This window comes from Lynx canadensis, chromosome A1 (genome assembly GCF_007474595.2).
Source record: "Lynx canadensis isolate LIC74 chromosome A1, mLynCan4.pri.v2, whole genome shotgun sequence".
NCBI lineage: Eukaryota > Metazoa > Chordata > Mammalia > Carnivora > Felidae > Lynx > Lynx canadensis.
Window position 1 is genome coordinate 141,064,886 of NC_044303.2, and position 20,947 is coordinate 141,085,832.

Below are 20,947 nucleotides of genomic sequence, written 5' to 3' on the forward strand. Positions count from 1 at the left end.
CTGACATGTTTTGAGCGCCTACTAAATACCACGTGTCATTCTGGGATGTTTGGCATTCATTATCCCATGTAATTCTTACTACAACCCTGGGAACCATCAGAAAATAGTAATTATTGTTATTCCCCTATTATGTGTGAGAAAACTGAGACACAGCCGGCAGAGGGTAAAGCAACGGTATTGGAAACCAGTCAGTTTGACTTTGGAGCCCCTGCTTTCGTGACATTATATTATAGTTATCTTCAGAAACCATATACACCTAATAATAACATAAGTAGATGCTGTCAGCCATGAAAAAAAGTATGTGAAAAATGGATCTTGACCTGTACCAGCTTGCCCTTCATGCAAGAAAAGAGTCAGAGAGTTTGGATTGGGAAATAGGGTATCTTTTTTATTTCATTATTTTCATGCCATTACTCTGATGTAAATGAACCATAATTCTCTACTGGTTCCAGGGTGCAGGTGAAAGCTAATCAGCTGAGCTGCTTGTGGTTGGACTGTGGTAGACCAGCTATTGTTTTGGTTAATCCCTCATTCACCTCATCTACCCTACTAGCTCATCCACTTAGTCCCAAGGAAACTGAGTAAGCGCTAGTGATAAACAAAGCCTCCCTTTGGGCAGGAAACCTTTCCCCCAAAAGTTCAATCAGCCCGACTTGCCTGAGTCGGGTGTCCTTTTGTGTGGCTGCTTCTGCTTGTGATGATGATTCCCTCAAGGCCTGGAGGTGCCTGAATCTTTGCCTGAGGATGGCTCTGGCAGGAGGTATACAGAGAACACATTACTCAAACCATGAATGAAGTGTGGTTTGCCCCAAGGAGAGAAGTTATGTTAACTTTAGCAGAGTTGAGAAGTCTACCTGGAATAATAGATTGTAAAGCAAGTGTAGTGCCACAGACGGCCACAATGTGGCAGCATACAGAAAATGTTAAAACGGTATTGTTCCAGGAATCCATTGCTTAATTAACACCAGCAACCATCCTAGAAAGGAAGGGTTTTTGTCTACCTAAATTAGAAGACTAGTCATGCACCACTTGGAAATTTAATCTTTGGCATTTATTCTTTTTGATATCCGTGAACCTCCCAAATGTATGAGGCTTCTTTAGGATTCAGCTAGTAATGTTAGATTTTGATAGATTTTGTGTCATAAGGAAAGTGGAAGTAGTCATTGTCCTAAGACTTCTATTTTTTACCCTGTTCCATAAGTAGAGATCCACTAATAGAAAGGGTAAAAAGCACAGGAACATATTGAGAATATTCCCACCAAGTTGGATTCCCCAAACAACCCAAAACTGATAGTCCCAGAGCATGCCCGTTCAGTTGTACAAAGGGAAGTGTCTCTTGAAACCATGTATTTTTCTTCACTTTTCCTCTCTCTCCTTTGGAGACATTAGCCCAAGATCATTGAGGAAACTGTATAAAAGCAAGTGGTCTGGATTTGGCCTTTGGTTACTGCCTTGGCAAGAATTATTAGCCAAAGCACAGGACAGCTAATATAGAGATTGTTGAGTTTGCCTCTTCAGTATGAGCCTAAATGTAAAACTTTTAGGTCATCTGGGAGGAACGAGGAGTAGGATTCTTTAGCTTTAGAGTGAGTTTCCTTTCTCATAATCCCATGCTTAGTGTGGGAAAAGAATCACTGTAGCACTGTAAAGAAAAACGTCCTCAGCTACTGCTTCAGAAAATTTCAGCCAATAATTATTGAGCTTGAAAGTAAATTTAGTAGTAAAGTAAACGAGAATTTGTGTTTTCTTAAAAACTTTGAAGCAAAACTGCTTGGGTGTATTAAGTGAACACGAGTTTCCATGTATGGAAAAGTTTCTTTTCTCATCGGAAAGAAGGTGAAGGGTAGGATATTTACTTTCTTTGCATGAATATTTTCCTCTCTTGCCTAAATAATAGTTTTTCTCCTCTAACTTCCACCGGGCTGGTGTAGCTGTTGGAGAAAACCCATATAACCCGAAGTCTGGTGGTGTTATCTCAGGAGCTCTACCCTGAGCGGAGCCCTCAGAACTCCACATCAATTTTCTTTTTTTAATTCTTGAGTTCTAAGGTGTCTTTTTTACCCCCTGTCACTTTCTTCTGCTTTTCGTCTATCAACTGTCCTGACCTTCACCCTTCTCTTCAGCCTCCCTACCTTACTCCTACCTTCTCTCTCCTTGGAAAACATCATGACCATCCCACTGTCTCTACGTGTAAACATACCCTTTTTCTAGACTCAGAATATGGGATGTATTTCCTTCTATTCATTCAGCAGTCCTTCTAGAATAGTCTGTTTCACTGGGCCCTTGTTTCATTATTGCCAATATCTTCGGATACCAGATTCTGTTTTCTACCCCCTCTCTCTTCTGTGTCTCTATAATAAATATTAATATGTGACTTGAAATGGTTAACAGTATAAAGTGCACACAATTGTATTTAAATAAATAAATCCTTTCGTAGCTTTCTAATATAACTTCCTGTGGTATCGATATTAGCTGATACCTTTTAAAGTATTATTTTGTGCCGGATACTCCACTAGAGGCTTTATACATATTAAATTACTGAAGGGCAGGGAATTGGGTACTCCTTTCTGCTTTAATAATATATTAACATACAGTTTTGGGGGGGACTTTGTCTGTCTTCTCTCTTTTCTTTTAGACCAATCCTTTATATCTGGCTAAGCTGATTTTCCAGATGCCACAGAACAAGTCAACTAAATTTATGGATACTGTTATTTTCACACTATACAATTATGCTTCCAATCAGCGAGAAGAATATCTACTCCTCAAGCTTTTTAAGACAGCTCTGGAGGAAGAAATAAAGTAGGTATATAAATATATATGTAAAAATATTAATGAATAGATCATTTTAGATTATCATTATTTGCTAAAATAATATTTAAATTATTCTCAGAAATGACTCATACATATTAAAGTGTATCAAATTCCTTAAGAAATTTCTACATCACTATAGATACATTCATGTACAGCTTTCTCCCACCAGTGATACCTTTTTTTTTACTGCTAAATTAACTTTTGATTTTGCAAGTATGCAACAACTTGAAAATCAAAAGTTTTTTGAAAGTCAGTGAGAAAAAATTTAACTTAATTAAAATTCTGTGAGTAATAAAGTTATAAACAGATGGGGGTAACAATCTCTGCCAAATACTCTTTTTATACTTCTCTTACTGGAATTAAACTGCTTTTCGCTGATTTCAGATTCAGTTAAGGTAAGGAAAAAAATGTGGATATCTATACTAAGTGGGCAAAAAAAAAAAAAAAAAAAAAATGAAAACACCCTTAGCAACTAGCTGGAACCTTAACTGCCTTCCTGGCTTCTTAATACCTTAAGCTATACTATTTCCTACAGATCTCTGAAGCATATTAGCTAGGAACCTCTGCCCTCAGGGTATCTGTGAACCAACATGAGAAATATATGGGAATGTGTGCACTGAAATAAATAAGTACTAATGAATGATCCATATCGTGTAACAGATCAGAGGGATGGAAAGAAAAGTTCCAGTTACAAATGGTATTGTAATAGTGATGTAACAGGACAGATGGCTGCTACGCTTGTGGTAATCCTAGCATAACATATAAACTTGTCAGAACACGAAGTTGTATACCTGAAACTAACATTGTGTGTCATCGGTCCTCAAATTAAGAAGTAATAAATAATATACATACATACATAAGGAAAGCTCCAGTTAAATTAGGTCACCCAATAAAGATTTTGTGGAAGAGGAAGTCATTGATCCAAATCCTTGAAGAATATCTATAGTTTTTTATAAGAAAAAGTGGAAAAAGGAAATAAGGCACACCGCTGACAGAAACAGCACGGGCCAAAGTCCAAGAAAGCCAGTAGGATCAATCTAGCCAAGATGCGATTTAACCCAGATGACTGGGAGGTGGAGCTAAAAGGCTAGGTTGGGCCAGATCATGGGAGTCGCTGAGTATAGGCCTGAGTGCAAGGCACTGTTTACTTCCTGTGAAGGTGTGAAAGGCCTTTGAGTGGGGTATTGACCCAGCCGCTTTGGGTTTTCAGAAGAATTGTTCTGCTGCTGTGTATGAATAGAATAGATTATAGCTGCCCAGGTCAGAAAAATGGGGGAGTCAGAAGGAAAAAGATGTAGTTGGGAGTGTTAGAGCAATATGAGCTACAGGTATAGAATTTATCGGTGAAAATGCTCAGCAGAAAACTGGAAATTGAAGACCCAACTCCCAGGAAGGAGAAGTGGATTACTCACTGGGCTCAGAGGACAATTTCCAAAGAGATGGTAATTGAAGTTGCACGTATGAGTGAGGTCTGAGGATAGATCATGGAGAAAGACATGAGTGGGAACAGTTAAAATGTGGGAAGCGGAGCAGCAAAGGAAAAAGAGGGAATGACTGAGTAAGGTAAGAACCGGAATGCAGCTCTTTGAGACTGTAAAGGAAAAGGGGGTACAGAGGGGGCCAGTGGTCATGCGGGAGCGTCAGAGGTTGCACAGAGGTGAAAGGGAGGAGAAGGGACGCTCACGGAAGTTGGCAGTCAGCAGTCAAGAAAAGCTCTCTCAGCCATGTGACATAGTCTCAGCTAGAAGCTGCCCCGCAGTCAATTTGGGATTCAAAAAAGCGGAGTTAGTTCATTGAATCAAGAAAGTTGTTTCTGAAATTTAGTAACTAGACGGGACATAATACTTGCACAGTGGTACCCTGTATTCTTCTTAGTGTTGGTCCACTTTCAGTTCCTTCCTGCCTTCTAGACTGAAATTGAGGCTGAGCACTTAGGTTTTAAGTGCTTGAGTTCCTCAAATAAGGAACACACGTGTCAGAAATGATTGCTTCCTTTTAAACCACACCATCTTTGATTTTCATGGAGCAAGTCCTTGCTTGCCAGAGGGACCATACACTGTTGAAAACTCTGTACATAGAGGCAAACCACTTGTTTTGGTCTGGGCTTGTTTTAGGTCAAAGGTGGATCAGGTACAGGACATAGTGACTGGGAACCCCACCGTCATCAAGATGGTTGTGAGCTTCAACAGGGGGGCCCGTGGACAGAACACCCTGCGCCAGCTCCTGGCTCCCGTAGTGAAAGAGATCCTCGATGACAAGTCCCTGACCATCAACACAAACCCCGTAGAGGTGTACAAGGCTTGGGTGAACCAACTAGAAACACAGACTGGAGAAGCCAGGTAACTGAGGCCGGAAGATGTTGGTTTTGCAGTCGTGTTTTATTACCATTTTTACATGGTTATTATATATACTCTTAAACTCTGTTAAAAGAACAAAATTTAGGGGCACCCGGGTGGCTCAGTCGGTTAAGTGTCCAGCTCTTGGTTCCGGCTTAGGTCATGATCCCACAGTTCATGGGTTTGAGCCCCACATCAGGCTCTATGCTCACAGTGCAGAGCCTGCTTTGGATTCTCTCTCTCTCTCTCTCTCTCTCTCTCTCTCTCTCTCTCTCTCTCTCCCTGCCGCCCTCCACCCCTCCTCCTCCCAGTCCCCAGCCACTGCTCATGCTCTCTCTCTCAAAATAAATAAAAGCTTTTTTAAAAAAGTTTTAAAAAAAACAAAATGTACTATCCAGAGTTAGTTTTCAATTCAAGATGGTACTCCCTTTAACATATCCATGCAGGCCACATTCTTGGACTCATCTTGGTTTTTTGCATGGTATTTTCACATTTCAGTACCAGTTGAGCCCCAAAGCCACAATTTCTGTAATTCTCTGCCTTGGTTCTTCGTCATGTGTTTCTAAACCTAGACCTAGAAATGGCACACCTCCTCACCTGATGATATGCACTGTTTCACAACTCCCAAGTGAGTGGCTTGCCTGCGTAAGCATTAATAAGCCAGGTGGAATGGGCTTATTCTGGGTGGTAGTTTGTAGATCTAAGCAATCCCGGCTTTTTATTTTCTGCAAAAGGATGCCTTGTGCAATAGTTCAGATACGCACAGAGAATTACATGGATGGTTCTCACGCACTGTCTGTAACAGCAAAAAGTTGGGGAAAGTCAAAATATTTAGCTTTGAGGAATTTGTTAAATAAATGTTTGTATAACACATAGTAGACTAATAACTGTTTGGAATAATGATATATTTTTATCGGTATGGAAAAATGTTTGTATAGTTTTCAGTTGCAGGTGGGTAAAATAACCCACTTTCTATAAAATATATATACGTGTGTATGTACACACACACACACACACACACACACACACACACACACAAATAGGATCTGTGTGGGATATGCCTAGGCACCAACTCCCTTATATCCAGGCGTATGGAAGGCCCACATACCCAGAATTATACAGTAGTACCTAGAAAGCTATGCATCAAGATGTGAAAAATGGTTGTCTCTAGGTTGGTATTATTGTTTGCCTATATGCATTTTTTTTTCTGTAAGGAACATACTGCTTTTTTGTAATTGAAGAGATAGAAAGTTAGGTTTATATCATTTGAGTCGCCCGTTATTTTGCCAGAAGAACCCCAAGAGGGAGCCTGAAGTCCCCCTGATCCACTAGTGACAGAGGGACTGTCTGGGCACGTAGGGCCTCCCCTGTGTGGGTAGAGTCCGCTTCACTGTACAAAGCTTGATAGTAGAAACAGCTTGGCAAGGACACAAATGCTTATTCCAAGGCCCCAGTTAATCGAAGGCCCTTGTTGTGTTTTCAGCAAGCTGCCTTATGATGTGACCACAGAACAAGCTCTGACATACCCAGAAGTGAAAAATAAACTGGAGGCATCCATTGAGAACCTGAGAAGGGTCACGGACAAAGTCCTGAAATCTATCATTTCTTCCCGAGATCTACTACCGTAAGTTGTACATGTAGCAACGTGAACATTCTTCACTGAAAGTTCTTGAAATGCTATGTAAAAGAAATCATGGCAGTAAAGAGAGGAGTGTTCCCTGATACTGTTTGACTACTTTAAAAGATTGCTTGTGTTTGCATTTTAAATGCACAACTGTTCTCTAAAGAGGGGACGCTCAGTTACTATCATCGGTGAAGGTCCTGTGATTCTGTTACCATCTCATTTTATGTTTAATTTTTTAAGACCACTGCTCAGCTTTAGTTGACAGGAACAACTGCTATGCATTTCTTCCTCACTTAGCCTTTTTTCCATTATTTTCTTTTGTCATCTGTTTTACATGTAGTTATGGATTGAGGTATATAGCCAAAGTACTGAAGAATTCGATCCATGAGAAATTTCCTGACGCCACAGAAGATGAACTATTAAAGGTAGATTTTCAAGGGTCATCTCACCCTAGCCTCCCCTGGGGGTGTCAGCCAAAATTACCAGCATACCATTTTGTGAGATTTTTTTTTTTTTATCTCCTGTATACCTGTGTGTAAAAAGTTACAGGTCTTCTGTTTTTAATGACTGTCAAGATTATTGATTATGCTGAGTTTACTTTGGAGATCTTACACATTATTGACATTCTGCATTTAGAGCACTTTGGGGTAGTATGGTCTAATCAATTCTATTTCTCACCAAAAATAATTTTGTTAACTATACTAGTAATGGGTGATTCTGTTCACTCCCTTTACCTAACTCCTTTATAGGATTCAGATCAGAAAATGATCTTTCTTGGGAAATGTCAGTAAATACTGACTTCAGTTTAAAGGAATCTAAAGTTCTTGAGTTTTTTCTCTTACAAATAGTCTTTTCCTCTGCATTACCCCAGATTGTTGGAAACCTCCTGTACTATCGGTACATGAACCCAGCTATCGTAGCTCCTGACGGCTTTGATATCATCGACATGACAGCCGGAGGTCAGATAACTTCCGACCAAAGGAGAAATTTGGGATCGGTGGCCAAGGTTCTTCAGCATGCAGCCTCCAATAAGCTGTTTGAAGGAGAAAATGAGCATCTCTCATCTATGAACAATTATTTATCAGAGACCTATCATGAGTTCAGGTGAGAGGGCTCATGGCCTGTGGAGAAACTTGGAAGATGATGAACAAGAATAATGTGTGTTCTGTACACAGAACTGGAGTTGGGGGTGAGGGACGGGAGCCTCAGCTGGTGGCGTGCATTTTTTCTGGTTGGCCCTGTGGGGAAAGAGGAGGGGTACTTATGTCTGGGGCTCCCCGTCCCACCCCTGTACCCAGTACCCCTGCCATACTGAGTCATCCCCAGATGTTTAATTTCTGCTGTGGACAAAACGAAATGTTTATTTTTCCTGGTATGCTGCAGGCTGATAGTACTTAGAATAAAAGTCAGAATGGCTGATGTCTTCTTCATTGAACTTAAGAAGATAGTTTTTGAGTTTTTTGTTTGTTTGTTTTAAAGAATGTGTCCAGTGAGAAAGAACCTGCTTATCTGCATCAAACACTTTAGTAGGAAATGGAGTATTTGGTTTTCAAAAAGCTAGGAAAATCCAGCTTTTATATCTCTTGTGTATTGTATATGAATATGTCCTATTCTCAAACCTCTCTTAGCCGTGTAAGACTTAATGTCATTGACTTGATACGCATTTCCAAATTACATCCCTAATCTTTCTGTGGGTACATTTTAGGAGTGAGTCTGGTGGGAAGATGTACTCACCCTGAGGTCTCCAAGGAAGCATGTTCAACTTGGCATTTGTTTTTTCTCTTGTTGCCATTCGATTGGTAGTAGGTCATAAAAATAAGACACAAATATGGTCTCTTTGACTCCTCACTTGGAAAATTCATTTCCCATTCCTCAGTTTCTTCTGGATTAGTGATTTGTCTACTCACAGGTAGTTCATGATCATTGTTCTCTCTTTAGAATTGTGGCCTCCGATCTTGCGGTGCGTGAGTTCGAGCCCCGCATCAGGCTCTGGGCTGATGGCTCAGAGCCTGGAGCCTGTTTCCGATTCTGTGTCTCCCTCTCTCTCTGCCCCTCCCCCATTCATGCTCTGTCTCTCTCTGTCCCAAAAATAAACGTTGAAAAAAAAAAAAAAAAAAAAATTAGAATTGTGGCCTCTTGGGTGCCTGGGTGACTCAGTTGGTTAAGCGTCCGACTTTGGTTCAGGTCATGATTTCACGGTTTGTGAGTTCAAGCCCCGCGTCAGGCTCTGTACTGACAACTCGGAACCTGGAGCCTGCGTTGGAGTCTGTGTCTCCCTCTGTCTCTGCCCCTTCCCCGCTCATGTTCTTTCTCTCACAAAAATAAATAAACATTAAAAAAAAAAACAGAGAAAAAGAATTGTGACCTCTTGTGAGAAAACTCCCTCCAAATCCTCTTACTACAGGAAGTTTTGATTTCTCAAGCTGCTAATTTTAGTTCTTCTCACGGATGAATAAAGTACTATTTGTTGCATATCCTTATCTGCTATTACAGCTTCCCTTTACTTCCTTTCTTCTCAGATTATTGTTATCAAATATCTATGGTTCCAGCTCTTCAAAAAGAAAGCAAACCAAAGTCCCCCCTCACTTCCTTAAAATTCATACTTTTTCCTCTAACACTTGTATTTATCCCATGTGTTGCTCAGCAACCTGTTAAAAGTGTCAATGTCAAAGCGTAGAAAGACCAGCTGTCACCTGGAAACATGTTCTTCCCCCCCACCAACATGGCTGTTTGCCATTTAACCTCTTCAGCCTTGGGCTGAGAAGGTAGAGGTCTTTTCTGGTGTATAAGCCTTGGGTACCTTAGGAGATAAACCAAGGATAATTTCAGACGTACGAAAATTTACTACATTATAGACGAAAATACTTTCTCTACCTGTACAAAGGATCATTCCTAAACCATGATCAGAGCACCTGCCTTTGTTGATCTCTCTAAATTTGCTATTGTTGAAGAGCAGACTTGTTAGACTCTGACTACTGGAGGAATGGGACCTTGTATGTATTTGTGTGTCTAGCCTTAACAGTCTTTCCCTTGGCCAGCAACCGTTGTTTGGATCAACTGGGAGTAGAGTAGGCTTAACTCGAATTTCTGTCAGGTTGGCAACAGAAGTTCTGAAGGATTATTAGTCCCAGGAGTTTGTGCTATGTAAAGTAGCACATTTGATGAATTGCTTTTCAGATTATTTTCTCTAGAAAGACTTGATTCTTAGATCAAAGATTATCAGTCTCGACTTTTGTGTTTAAATTTCAGGGGCCCCACTTTCAAAATAACATTTTTTTAAATAACCTGCCCCATAATTGGCTTACCCTGAGTCACTAATAGAACCGGGACCCTCTTTCTCTCTGCGTTCCTGTCTGAAGAGCTGGGTCCAACGTCCAGAAACATGGCCTCAGCTTCCATAGCTAGGCGCCAGTCTGGAAGATACTATAAGAAATCCTCACGCAACCACAATTTGGGAGAACAAAGCCCTAATCCTAATTCATGAGTTCCTCAGTGTTGGTTTACCTCAGAAATTTGCACCCTGTCTTAAGAATTTGTTTTTTTTGTCGTTGTTAGGAAATATTTCAAAGAAGCCTGTAATGTCCCTGAGCCAGAAGAAACATTTAATATGGATAAATACACAGATGTGGTGACAGTCAGCAAACCCGTCATTTATATTTCAGTTGAAGAAATCATCAGCACACATTCAGTAAGTGGGGTTGGAGAAGGGTCTTAGCAGTAGACACACGGTTCGGACGCCATTATCTTGAAAATGCTTAGTTTTTACCAGACTTAACTGTAAGCATGTGCTAGTAATACTTATACTCTGAATACTAAGAAACCTTTGGTTATTTATTCCCTGACATTTGTACATGGATACAACTCCTTTTCCTAAACAAGTTACGTTTACTTTTTACATGGTATGTTTATTCCCTCTTGTGCATAATAAAACTCCTTCACCCAAACAAGGAAAGTTTACTTCTTACTTAATCCATTGTAAATGTGAAGATTAAGCCCTGAGCAGGGACAGGCCCTAATATTCCCCCACCCACCAGGGATACACTGCCTGGACCCCCCACACGATTTCTCTCTCCCTTTCAAGAATCTTCCCAGCTTTTCCAGTAAAATTCTGGGACAATGACAATATTCTCTCTAGTGGTGGACGTATAGAGAGGTCAAATAAGCAGGCTGCTTGAGATTAGGCAAGAGGAGACACCGCACCCAACATTAGCCACCTGCGAAGAATCATTTCTTTTGTTCTGGAAAACCCCATTTCTCACAGGCAGTTTCCTAGTCTCTGCTATGTCATAATGTCTCCATCCAGATGGCGCGCAAACATTACTGCAATCAGCCATAAAAGGAGCATTAGGCATCTGTTGGGTCAGGGCCTTTAGCTCAGCATGGGAAGCCTTCGATGGCTTCTCAGTCATTTGAAATAAAAAGGCCAAGCATTGAAAGGTTTCTTTTGTTTTGTTTTGTTTTGTTTTGTTTTGTTTTGTTTTGTTTTTAGATCATTTGGTACATACTTCCTTTTATCCTAAAAGAGAATGTTTTTAAAATAGCTTTGGGTCTTGCTACTCCAAAGTCTTGAGAACTTGTTAGCAATGTACCCCAGACCTGCATTCTTTTTTTTTGAAAGATTTTGTTTTTAAGTAATCCCTACACCCAATGTGGGACTTGAATCCACAACCCCAGGATCAAGATTCATGTGCTTTACCGACTGAGCCAGCCAAGTGCCCCCAGAACGGGCATTCTAACAAGAACCCAAGTTCTGCAGATACATACTGGAGATGAAGAAGCCTGGTTAAGGATATCCCCAGTGTGGATTATACCCACACGTAGGAGGAAAGCATAACAGATACATAGCTCTGAAAGGTCCTAGGTACACTAACAAGTGGCAAGGTGGGCTGCTTAAAATTTCAGGCTTTATTATTAAGCTCTTTCCAGAAACAAAATCCTGAGTACAGGCTTGGAAGAAAGACTGGATCTCCTTTCTATTTCCCTGTTTTACCGCTGGAACAGAGAATCTCCGTGTTTTGAGTGATCCTAAACTAAGGCAGGTCTGAATGACCAGCTGAAGGAGTGAGTCGGCTGATTAAATGAGAGGCTATACTTCTTTGCTCTCTGTATAAACACTGGAAATCACAAAACGTGTGCAAGCAGCGCAACATTTGTAATGGCAATTTTCTAATGATCAAGTGGTCTCATTCCTATTTGAGCAACGAGTCTGTTGTCTCTTTTTATGGTAGATAATCCATCTCCAAAAAATGTCCGCATGCTGGCTACGCGTTTGCTGAGGGCAGTATCCTCATGCCGATAAAGTGGTGGGGAGTTTTCTTTTAGAATGAGACATTCTTTCCCAGGCATAGCAGAGGAAAAAATGTTACTGTATTAATTTACACTGTTACTCTTTAAGGAGAAATGGTCTGTTCTTTTCTGTTAGCAAAAATTTAAAACAGAATCCAATCCTGGGAAATACAGTTTGTGACCAATCTGGACTTTCCTCACATGTTAGATTGGAAGCAGATGTAATAACGTGGGAGGAAAGTAATTGCAGAGAAAAACTGTCTGTTGACTGTCTGTCTGAAATGAAGAGGTGTCCACAACCAGGCATAACAGCCGTTCACTTGGCCCAGCCTGTGGCCACATGCTTGCCCCTTGTCCTCTAAGGAACATGTAGAACCTCCAAACGCTCTTTAAAAAGACACTTTTGAGAAACATGCATGTTCTGTAATTACCAGCCTAAAGGGTAGAAGCTAGCTGCCTAAATTTTCACTCTCCAGAGAAAGCAGCCACATCAGCTCTCCTATCCCCTCAGAGAACAAGGGCATAAATGTATCCATCTTACTTTGTTTTGTCTCTAACTTACTTTCCCCCCAAAAAATAGATATACTATCCTTCCAGATTTTACTGTGACATTATATCACCTCTATTACTTGTGTAATGTCTTCACTTGCCTTTGATCCTTGTGGGGATTATGTACCTGAGGAAACACATCTGGGCCTCAGGCCAAGGAACTATATGGTCATTTCTGCCATCCCTACCCTTGAAAGATCTTCAATGCCAGGCAGATTAAAATAGCTAATAGTGGTGATTTTTTTTTAATATCCATAGTGTTTGATTACTGCATAATTTTTCCATGAAGAGATATGGAAATGCCTTTCCAGTTTGTTACCAGTGTTAGCCAAGGGACTTCTGCCTCATTTTAGGCTTTTTCCTCCCCAACTTTGACCTTTCCTCTAAAGGCGGACTGGAGCACAGGGGTCGAAGTAGAAGTAGAAGGCTGCTCCTTGGCACACCTCACATGATCTTGCTAAAAAATGGTTTGTGAACACCTTTCACTGAGCTACAGTTTCTTCGTGTGGAGTAGGCACATCCCTTTGAGATAAAATTAAAAACTGTGTCACCTCCCTGAGGTCTCTGATTTGAATAAATGTCAGACTTGTGGGGCACCTGTGTGGCTCATTCGGTTAAGCATCCGACTTCAGCTTAGGGCATGATCTCACGGTTCATGGGTTCGAGCCCCGCGTCTGAAGCCTGCTTCGGATTCTGTGTCTCCCTCTCTCCCTGCCCCTCCCCCGCTTGTGCTCTTATCTGCCTCTCAAAGAAAAATAAACATTAAAAAATTAAAAAAATAAATAAATGTCTGACTTATAATTAAGATTCAAATGATAGGGGTCCCTGCTTGGGTCATTCAGGAGAGCACACAACTCTTGATCTCAAGGTCGTGAGGTTATGCCCCATGTTGGGCATAAAGCTTACTTTGAAAAAGTAAAAATAAGATTAAAACAATATGAGAAGAAAATTATCTTGGAAAACTGGAAAGGGAACTTGATGTAAAAATGGTAGCACTTAAGAATTTACTTTTATTTGTGTGTGTGTGTATGTGTGTTTATTGCTTTATTGCTTTAGCTCCTGCTGGAACACCAGGATGCAATTGCTCCTGATAAACAGGACTTGCTGAATGAATTGTTGGAATTGCTGGGAGAGGTTCCTAGTGTGGAATCTTTTCTTGGTAAGAGCTTCTTCCTTCTGCTTATCCTGTGGTTGACATTTAGTTGTTTAGTTTTCCTAGTCTAGATCAAAAAAATCTTAATATTCAACTTTATTTAAGAAGATAACTACAGGGGTGCCTGGGTGGCTCATTCAGTTAAGTGTCTAACTCTTGATTTCGGTTCAGGTCATGATCTCACAGTTTGTGAGATCGAGCCCTGCATCAGGCTCTGTGCTGTTAGAGCACAGAGCCTGCTTGGGTTTCTCTCTCTCTTCTCTCTGTCTGCCTCTCTCCAACCCCTGCCCTCACCATGCTCGCTTGCTTGCTCGCTCGCGCTCTCTCTCTCTCTCTCTCTATCAAAATTAATTTTAAAAAAAAAGAAACTTCAAAAAAAATAAAAGCCTCTTGCTGTATATTAGAAATTTTTTTTTATGAAGACCATTATCTCCTGTACAACTGAGCCTTTCCTGTAAACCTTTATCTTGGGTTGCTGACGCCACCATCACAATGAGCAAATGGTAAGAGTAACAATGTTTTCTTTCTACAGGGGAAGGAGCAGTTGACCCCAATGACCCCAACAAGGCAAATACACTAAGCCAACTCTCAAAGATTGAGATCTCCCTTTATTTGACAAGCAAGTACAACATAGGGGACGGTGAAGCTGTTGATGGCCAGAGCCTCATGATAAAGTAAGTTTGGGGCTCAGCGGGCACATGTCTCCGATTATGCGTCTTCAACTATGCAAGTTGAAATAGACTGAATCCCCAAATCATTTTAGTATATCTAAATATTAAAATACATTATTCATCAAACATCTAACCAAACAAAGGATAATAGAGTATCATTTAAAAGGGAACAAAATACAATTTGTAATTTAGTTTATAATCGTTTATAAAGGCTATTTTTTGTTTGTTTGTTTGCCATGGAGCAGTTTTATTCCTTTCTTTTAAGAAACAAAGTGATTGATTCTGCCTGTAAAAATCCTTAGGTAACTGAAGGGAAATAAGTGTTTCAGAGTGGTGAAAAGATTGGCAAGGAAGTGCCTTAAACCAAATTTAATGTCTGGCATAAAATATCTACAGAAAAGGCACACACATGGTAAGATATCCCACTGTCATTTGATTTATTAACTTGGTCTCCTATTAAACTAAGCCTGGATATGTTTACCAGCTTTGACTTACACCCTACTTCCTGCTCAAAGATTTCAAATGAAGCATCCACACTTTTAATTTCTACCGCATTGGTTCCATCAAGGCTTCTTAGATATCCCACACCAGTCCTTTACATAAAGAATGAGAAAGAATGAGGTACATCACCGTAAATCAAAACACCATAGACCAAAATGCTTGCTCAGCAACCAATATGGCTTTTAAGAACTTATGTAAACAGGGGCGCCTGGGTGGCGCAGTCGGTTAAGCGTCCGACTTCAGCCAGGTCACGATCTCGCGGTCCGGGAGTTCGAGCCCCGCATCAGGCTCTGGGCTGATGGCTCAGAGCCTGGAGCCTGCTTCCGATTCTGTGTCTCCCTCTCTCTCTGCCCCTCCCCCATTCATGCTCTGTCTCTCTCTGTCTCAAATAAATAAACGTTAAAAAAAAATTAAAAAAAAAAACTTATGTAAACAAGGATGCATATTCTATGAGTGATGTGTTGGAGTGAGGTGGAGAATGGACGTAGAAACGGTGACCAAAATGGAATACTTATGTATTTAAATAATACTTGACACATTACTTCCAAGTTACACGTCCAGAGTTCTGACATGGTTTTCATTTGTAACAAGAGCTTTCTATTCTGCCGCTGACATGATTCAAACAGCGCTCATTTCCAGTTAATTTTTTCCCAGATATTCACACTCATCCATAAAAATGGTGGGGGGGGGGGGACTTGTTCATTGTCCTATGCTGCAATGTGTGCTTCTTCTAATTAGGCTTGATTATTTTGTCCTCGGATCATCTAAGGCTTCATGCATTCATGTAGCAGATCTTTTGAGGACCTGTTCTGTATCCATGGCCCTGGCTTCACTCTGGGGAGACAGCAGTAAGAAGCCATTAGCAGTCCCTGCTTCCCAGGGGTCTAAAGTCTGATGGTGGGGAGTACAGCTCAATTGCAGGACAGAAGCCAAGCTGCAGAACTCTTACACACTCTTGGCCTCTTAAGAGTTGAAGGTACTTCCTTAGACTGCTGATTACCAACTCATATTGAATTTGCAAAGAGACAACACAGGGCAGGGCAACAGAGACGGGGGAAGCTTTGCAATCTGTTCCCTGGGTTCCTCTGAGAAATTGCCAATTATAAAGGTAACTGGAAATGCAGAGACTCTGTGGTTCTGCCATGCAAATTAAATTAGGCCAAGTATCCTATGATCTCATATGCTTTGTCCTTAGAAGTAATGGGAAGAAATGTTTTCATAATTGGTTTTGTCTGTTAGTTGAACATCATTTTCTAAATGCATTCAACTCACTTGTATGCATTAATGAATGGAAATCATAAAGTGGGTAGTCTAAAATACCACATATTCTCAATATCCTATATTTATATATATTTATACTTGTTTCTGAATGAGCGTTGATGGGTCTGCGAATTTTTGGAATTGATTTTAAAAGTTAGGTATGTTGGGCAACCATATATCTTAGCTAGGGAAACCTGGTTCATTGTCCTACTTACATCAGCCCTTGGATGGCCCTGTCCCAGCTCCCCAGCATGTGCTGGAAGCAAATGCTGTCTGCTCCTTTAACCGCCATACTACATAGAACCAGTGTTTGTTTGTTTGTTTTTTTCTTATTGTTGTAAAATACACATAACATAAAATTTACCATCTTTTCAAGTATACAAATGAGTGGCATTTTGTACATTCAGAATGTCACACAACCATCACAACTTTCTAGTTCCAGAACTTCTATTAATCAGTTATTCCCCCACTACCCTCAGGGCTCTGTAGGCCCTGCCCCAGCGTCCCTAGTGCTTTCTGTCTCTATGAACTTGTCTTTTCTAGACATTTCATATCATTGGAATCATACACTATTTGATCTCTTGCATCTGTCTTTGACTCCACATAATGTTTTTGGCCGATTAATATTCCCTTGTATGGATACAGCACATTGATCATGGACATTCGGGTTGTACCTTTTGACTATTGTGAATAGTATTGCTGTGACCATTTGTGTACAAGTATTTATTTGAACACCTGTTTTCACTTCTTTTGGATATAAACCTAGGAGTGGAATTGCTGGGTCATAAGGTAATTCTAAGTTTAGCTTTTTGAGAAACTACCAAACTTCTTTTCATAGTGGCTTTACCATCTTGTATTTCCACCACCAAGGTACAAGAGTTCGAACTTTTCCACATCTTCACAGACACTTATTTTCTGTTTTATGTTGTTACAGCCATTCTAGTGCATATGAAGTAGTATCTCGTTGTGATTTTGATTTGCATTCCCCTGATGATAAATAATGTTGAGTTGTCCTTGTCACCCATTTGTGTACCTTCTTTGTAGAAATGTCTGTTCAAGTCTTGGGCCTGTTTTTTGGTTTGTCTTTTTTGTTGCAGAGTTCTAAGAGCTCCTTCTATATTCTAGAGAGTAGACACCTGCCAGATTTATGACTTGCACATATTTTTTACTCCTATGGGTTGCCTTTTTATGCTCTTGGTAATGTCCTTTTATGCACAGAAGTTTTTTAACTTGATGAAGGACAGTTTATTTTTTGTTGTTGCTTGTGCTTTTGGCGTCATGAAATGAGAAATCATTGGGGCACCTGGGTGGCTCAATTGGTTGAGCATCTGTCTTGAGTCTTGGTTTCAGCTCATGTCATGATCCCAGAGTCATATCTCTCCCTCCCTCCCTACCTCCCCCACCCTCTCTCTCTCTCTCTCTCCCTCCTCCTCTTCTTCTTCCTTCCCCTCCTTCCTCTTCCTCCTCCTTCCTCTCCTCCTCCTCCTTCCTCTCCTCCTCCTCCTCCTCCTCCTCCCCCTCCCTTGCACCTCTCTCACCCACTTGCACTCTGTCTGAATTAAAAAAAAAAAATCCTTGCCCAACCCTGAGTCCTGAACATTTACTCCTGTGTTTTCTTCTAAGAGTTCTATAGTTTATTTTATGTTTAGGTGTATTACCCCTTTTGAGCTAATTTTTGTGTTTAGTGTAAGGCAGAAGCCCTATTTCATTTTTTTTTTTTTGCAGGTGCATGTTCATTTGTCTTACCGCTATTACTTAAAGACACTATTTTTCTCCCTTGAATGGACTTAGATACCCTTGTCGAAAGCCAATTGACCATACACGTATGACTTTCTGGACTCTTAATTCTATTCCATTGATCTATGTCAGTCCTTATCCTAGTCCCACATTATATGGATCACTGTAACTTTGCAGTAAGTTTTGAAATTGCTAAGCATAAGTCTTCCAACTTGTTCTTTTTCAAGATTCATTTGGTTTCTTGGGGTTCCTTGCAATTCGTAGTGAATTGTATGATCGACTTTTTCATTTATACAAAAGGACTACTAGGCTAGTGTTTTAATAATTCTTGATAATTCGCTGCTTTCATGGACCTCTGGGGTCTAGATAGTCTTCCTCTGGGCATATTTTAAGATCCTGCCATAGGCAGAGCCCCTCACTAAGCAGCCCAGTGATCAGTGTGGATGACAACCTGAAGAGAAGATTGTCCAAGTAGCCTTCCTTGAAAGTGGGATTTGGATATTGCCCAGAAGGTTGGACAGAATTAGTTTCATGATGTTAGTCAAACCTTACTTCCAAAGACATATATTTTAGGTATATATTTTAAAATCTTGTTAATAATAGACAATTATAAAATGTGTCAATGATAGCAAGCTTGAAGACCATTCAGCCCAAGTCTGTCTCTTTGTGGTGAGGAAATTTAAGTCTAAAATTATGGGAAGCAAGTAGCTAGTCCCTGACGTGCTTTAAACTCATGTGCCCTGTATCATGGATTCTCCATTAATACACACTTTAAATATTGATTTGAAAAGTTGTATGGGGATGTCTTTTCTCCAAGCTAACCAAATTCCTATCTCAAACATAATACATACTTCTTGAGGATCTTCATTGCAGAACCGAATTTAACTAACATCAGACAAGGCCTTCAGGAAGTTAGTTTGAAATGGACAATCATAGAATGAAGAGGACTTGGGATATGAAAGTATCTGGCTTTTCTCTATCAAAAAAAACTTTCTTGGGGCGCCTGGGTGGCTTGGTCGGTTGGGTGTCCGACTTCGGCTCAGGTCATGATCTTACGGTCCATGAGTTCGAGCCCTGTGTCGGGCTCTGTGCTGACAGCTCGGAGCCTGGAGCCTGTTTCGGATTCTGTGTCTCCCTCTCTCTCTGCTCCTCCCCTGTTCATGCTCTGTCTCTGTCTGTCTCAAAAAAATAAATAAACGTTAAAAAAAAATTAAAAAAAACTTTCTTGCTTCCTTGTTAAACAGATTGTGTTTTTAACTTTCACCAACGTCCCCTTATGATTAATTACAAAATAACTAGCTTTACAGTGATGAATAACTCATCTTCATGGGAGCACCTGCAGTAGAAGAATTTGAGACATTGTTAATATCCTTATGCTTGTAAACTTTATAGCGTGCTAACTTTATAATTAATAGTTAGATGAAGATGATAACAAACACCTATGGAGCGCTTACCATGTGACAGGCACTATCCTATAGATACAGGTAGGTAATAATATGTATATTCATTCCTTCGTATATATGTGAAATTTGTCATGTTATATTCTTGGCAACCACAAGAGGTAGAGGTTACTAACTATATTTTATATATGAGGCACAGAACAGACAAAAACTCTTTCCTAGGCAATATGGCTCGTGAGTGGAAAATGGATTCAGACTCAGATGGTCTTAAGTCTTGCAGGGCCTACACTCTGGATCACAAGATTTTACAACTCACTGAGGGCAAGGCCACTGCTCTTTGTATTCTTAGGAAACTTAGAATAAATAATGAGAATGATAGCAAAGCAGTTATTGCATAACTGATGCTGGGACTTCTTTCCAGGCCAAAGAGAAAGACTGACTAATAGATCTGAGGCACATGAAAGCACATATGGGGGATAGGGAGAAACATTCTGTTTCCCATCTGTGGGTTTATTAAATAAGGCACCTCAGTTTGGGCTACCGCCATTCTGTCAATAGTACCAAGCCTGGTGGTATTGAAAAAACAAACCAGAAAAACCTGGTTGAGGAATCCTGGGGAGACCTTGGATGACAGCCTGAATCTGTCACTTATTAGCCATAGAACTCTGAGCAACTCACCTATGCTTCAGTCTCATCTATAAAAAGGGGGAGGGGAAGGAAGGGATGCAATGAGCAAATGAAGGCTGCATTAGCACTTTATAAATTATTTAAAAAACTACACAATTGCAAATCTCTCTCATTATAACTTATGATTCAACTTAAAATGTGTGATCATGGGGCGCCTGGGTGGCTCAGTCGCATTAGTACCAACTTCGGCTCAGGTCATCATCTTGCGCTTTGTGGATTTGAGCCCCGTGTCAGTGTCTGTGCTGACAGCTCGGAGCCTGGAGCCTGCTTTGGATTCTGTACCTCTCTCTCTGTCCCTCCCCTGCTCGCACTCTGCCTCTCAAAAATCAACATTAAAAAAAATTTTTTTGGGGGGCGCCTGGGTGGCTCAGTCGGTTGGGCGTCCGACTTCGGCTCAGGTCATGATCTCACATCCGTGAGTTCGAGCCCCGCGTCGGGCTCTGTGCTGACAGCTCAGCGCCTGGAGCCTGTTTCAGATTCTGTGTCTCCCTCTCTCTCTGCCCCTCCCCTGTTCATGCTCTGTCTCTCTCTGTCTCAAAAATAAATAAACGTTAAAAAAAAAATTTTTTTTTTAAATTTTTTTTTTAAATGTGTGATCTTTGGGACACCTGGCTGGCTCAGTCGGTAGAGCATGTGACTCTTGATCTCAGGCTGGTGAGTTCAAGCCCCATGTTGAACGTAGAGCTTACTTAAAAAAAAAAAAAATACATAATCCTTATGGCCTTTATTAAGGTTGTTTTTCTACAAAAGTATGCGTGTTTAAGTAGAAGGCAACATTTGTGGGTTGCAATCATACTTTGCTGCCTGAGAGCTTTCAGTTGTCATCTCTCAAGAATTTGTTTTCTTACCACATGATTCAGTGGAGCATCTATCATCCCACCTGAAAGATTTCTTTGCTTTTGGTCCAAAACTAGCAGGGGCACTAAATGGCT

General features: G+C 40.6%; 1 protein-coding gene across 1 annotated transcript in view; it reads left to right on the forward strand.

Moving 5' to 3' along the window:
• Positions 1 to 20,947, forward strand: part of IQGAP2 (IQ motif containing GTPase activating protein 2) — a 296,669-nt gene that overhangs the window by 256,771 nt on the left and 18,951 nt on the right. Inside the window, exons 23-30 of the mRNA XM_030323348.1 lie at positions 2,636 to 2,799; positions 4,926 to 5,150; positions 6,631 to 6,771; positions 7,112 to 7,196; positions 7,643 to 7,875; positions 10,327 to 10,459; positions 13,663 to 13,765; positions 14,292 to 14,433. Coding sequence (XP_030179208.1) covers positions 2,636 to 2,799; positions 4,926 to 5,150; positions 6,631 to 6,771; positions 7,112 to 7,196; positions 7,643 to 7,875; positions 10,327 to 10,459; positions 13,663 to 13,765; positions 14,292 to 14,433 — 1,226 coding nt within the window. The remainder of the gene's footprint in view (positions 1 to 2,635; positions 2,800 to 4,925; positions 5,151 to 6,630; positions 6,772 to 7,111; positions 7,197 to 7,642; positions 7,876 to 10,326; positions 10,460 to 13,662; positions 13,766 to 14,291; positions 14,434 to 20,947) is intronic.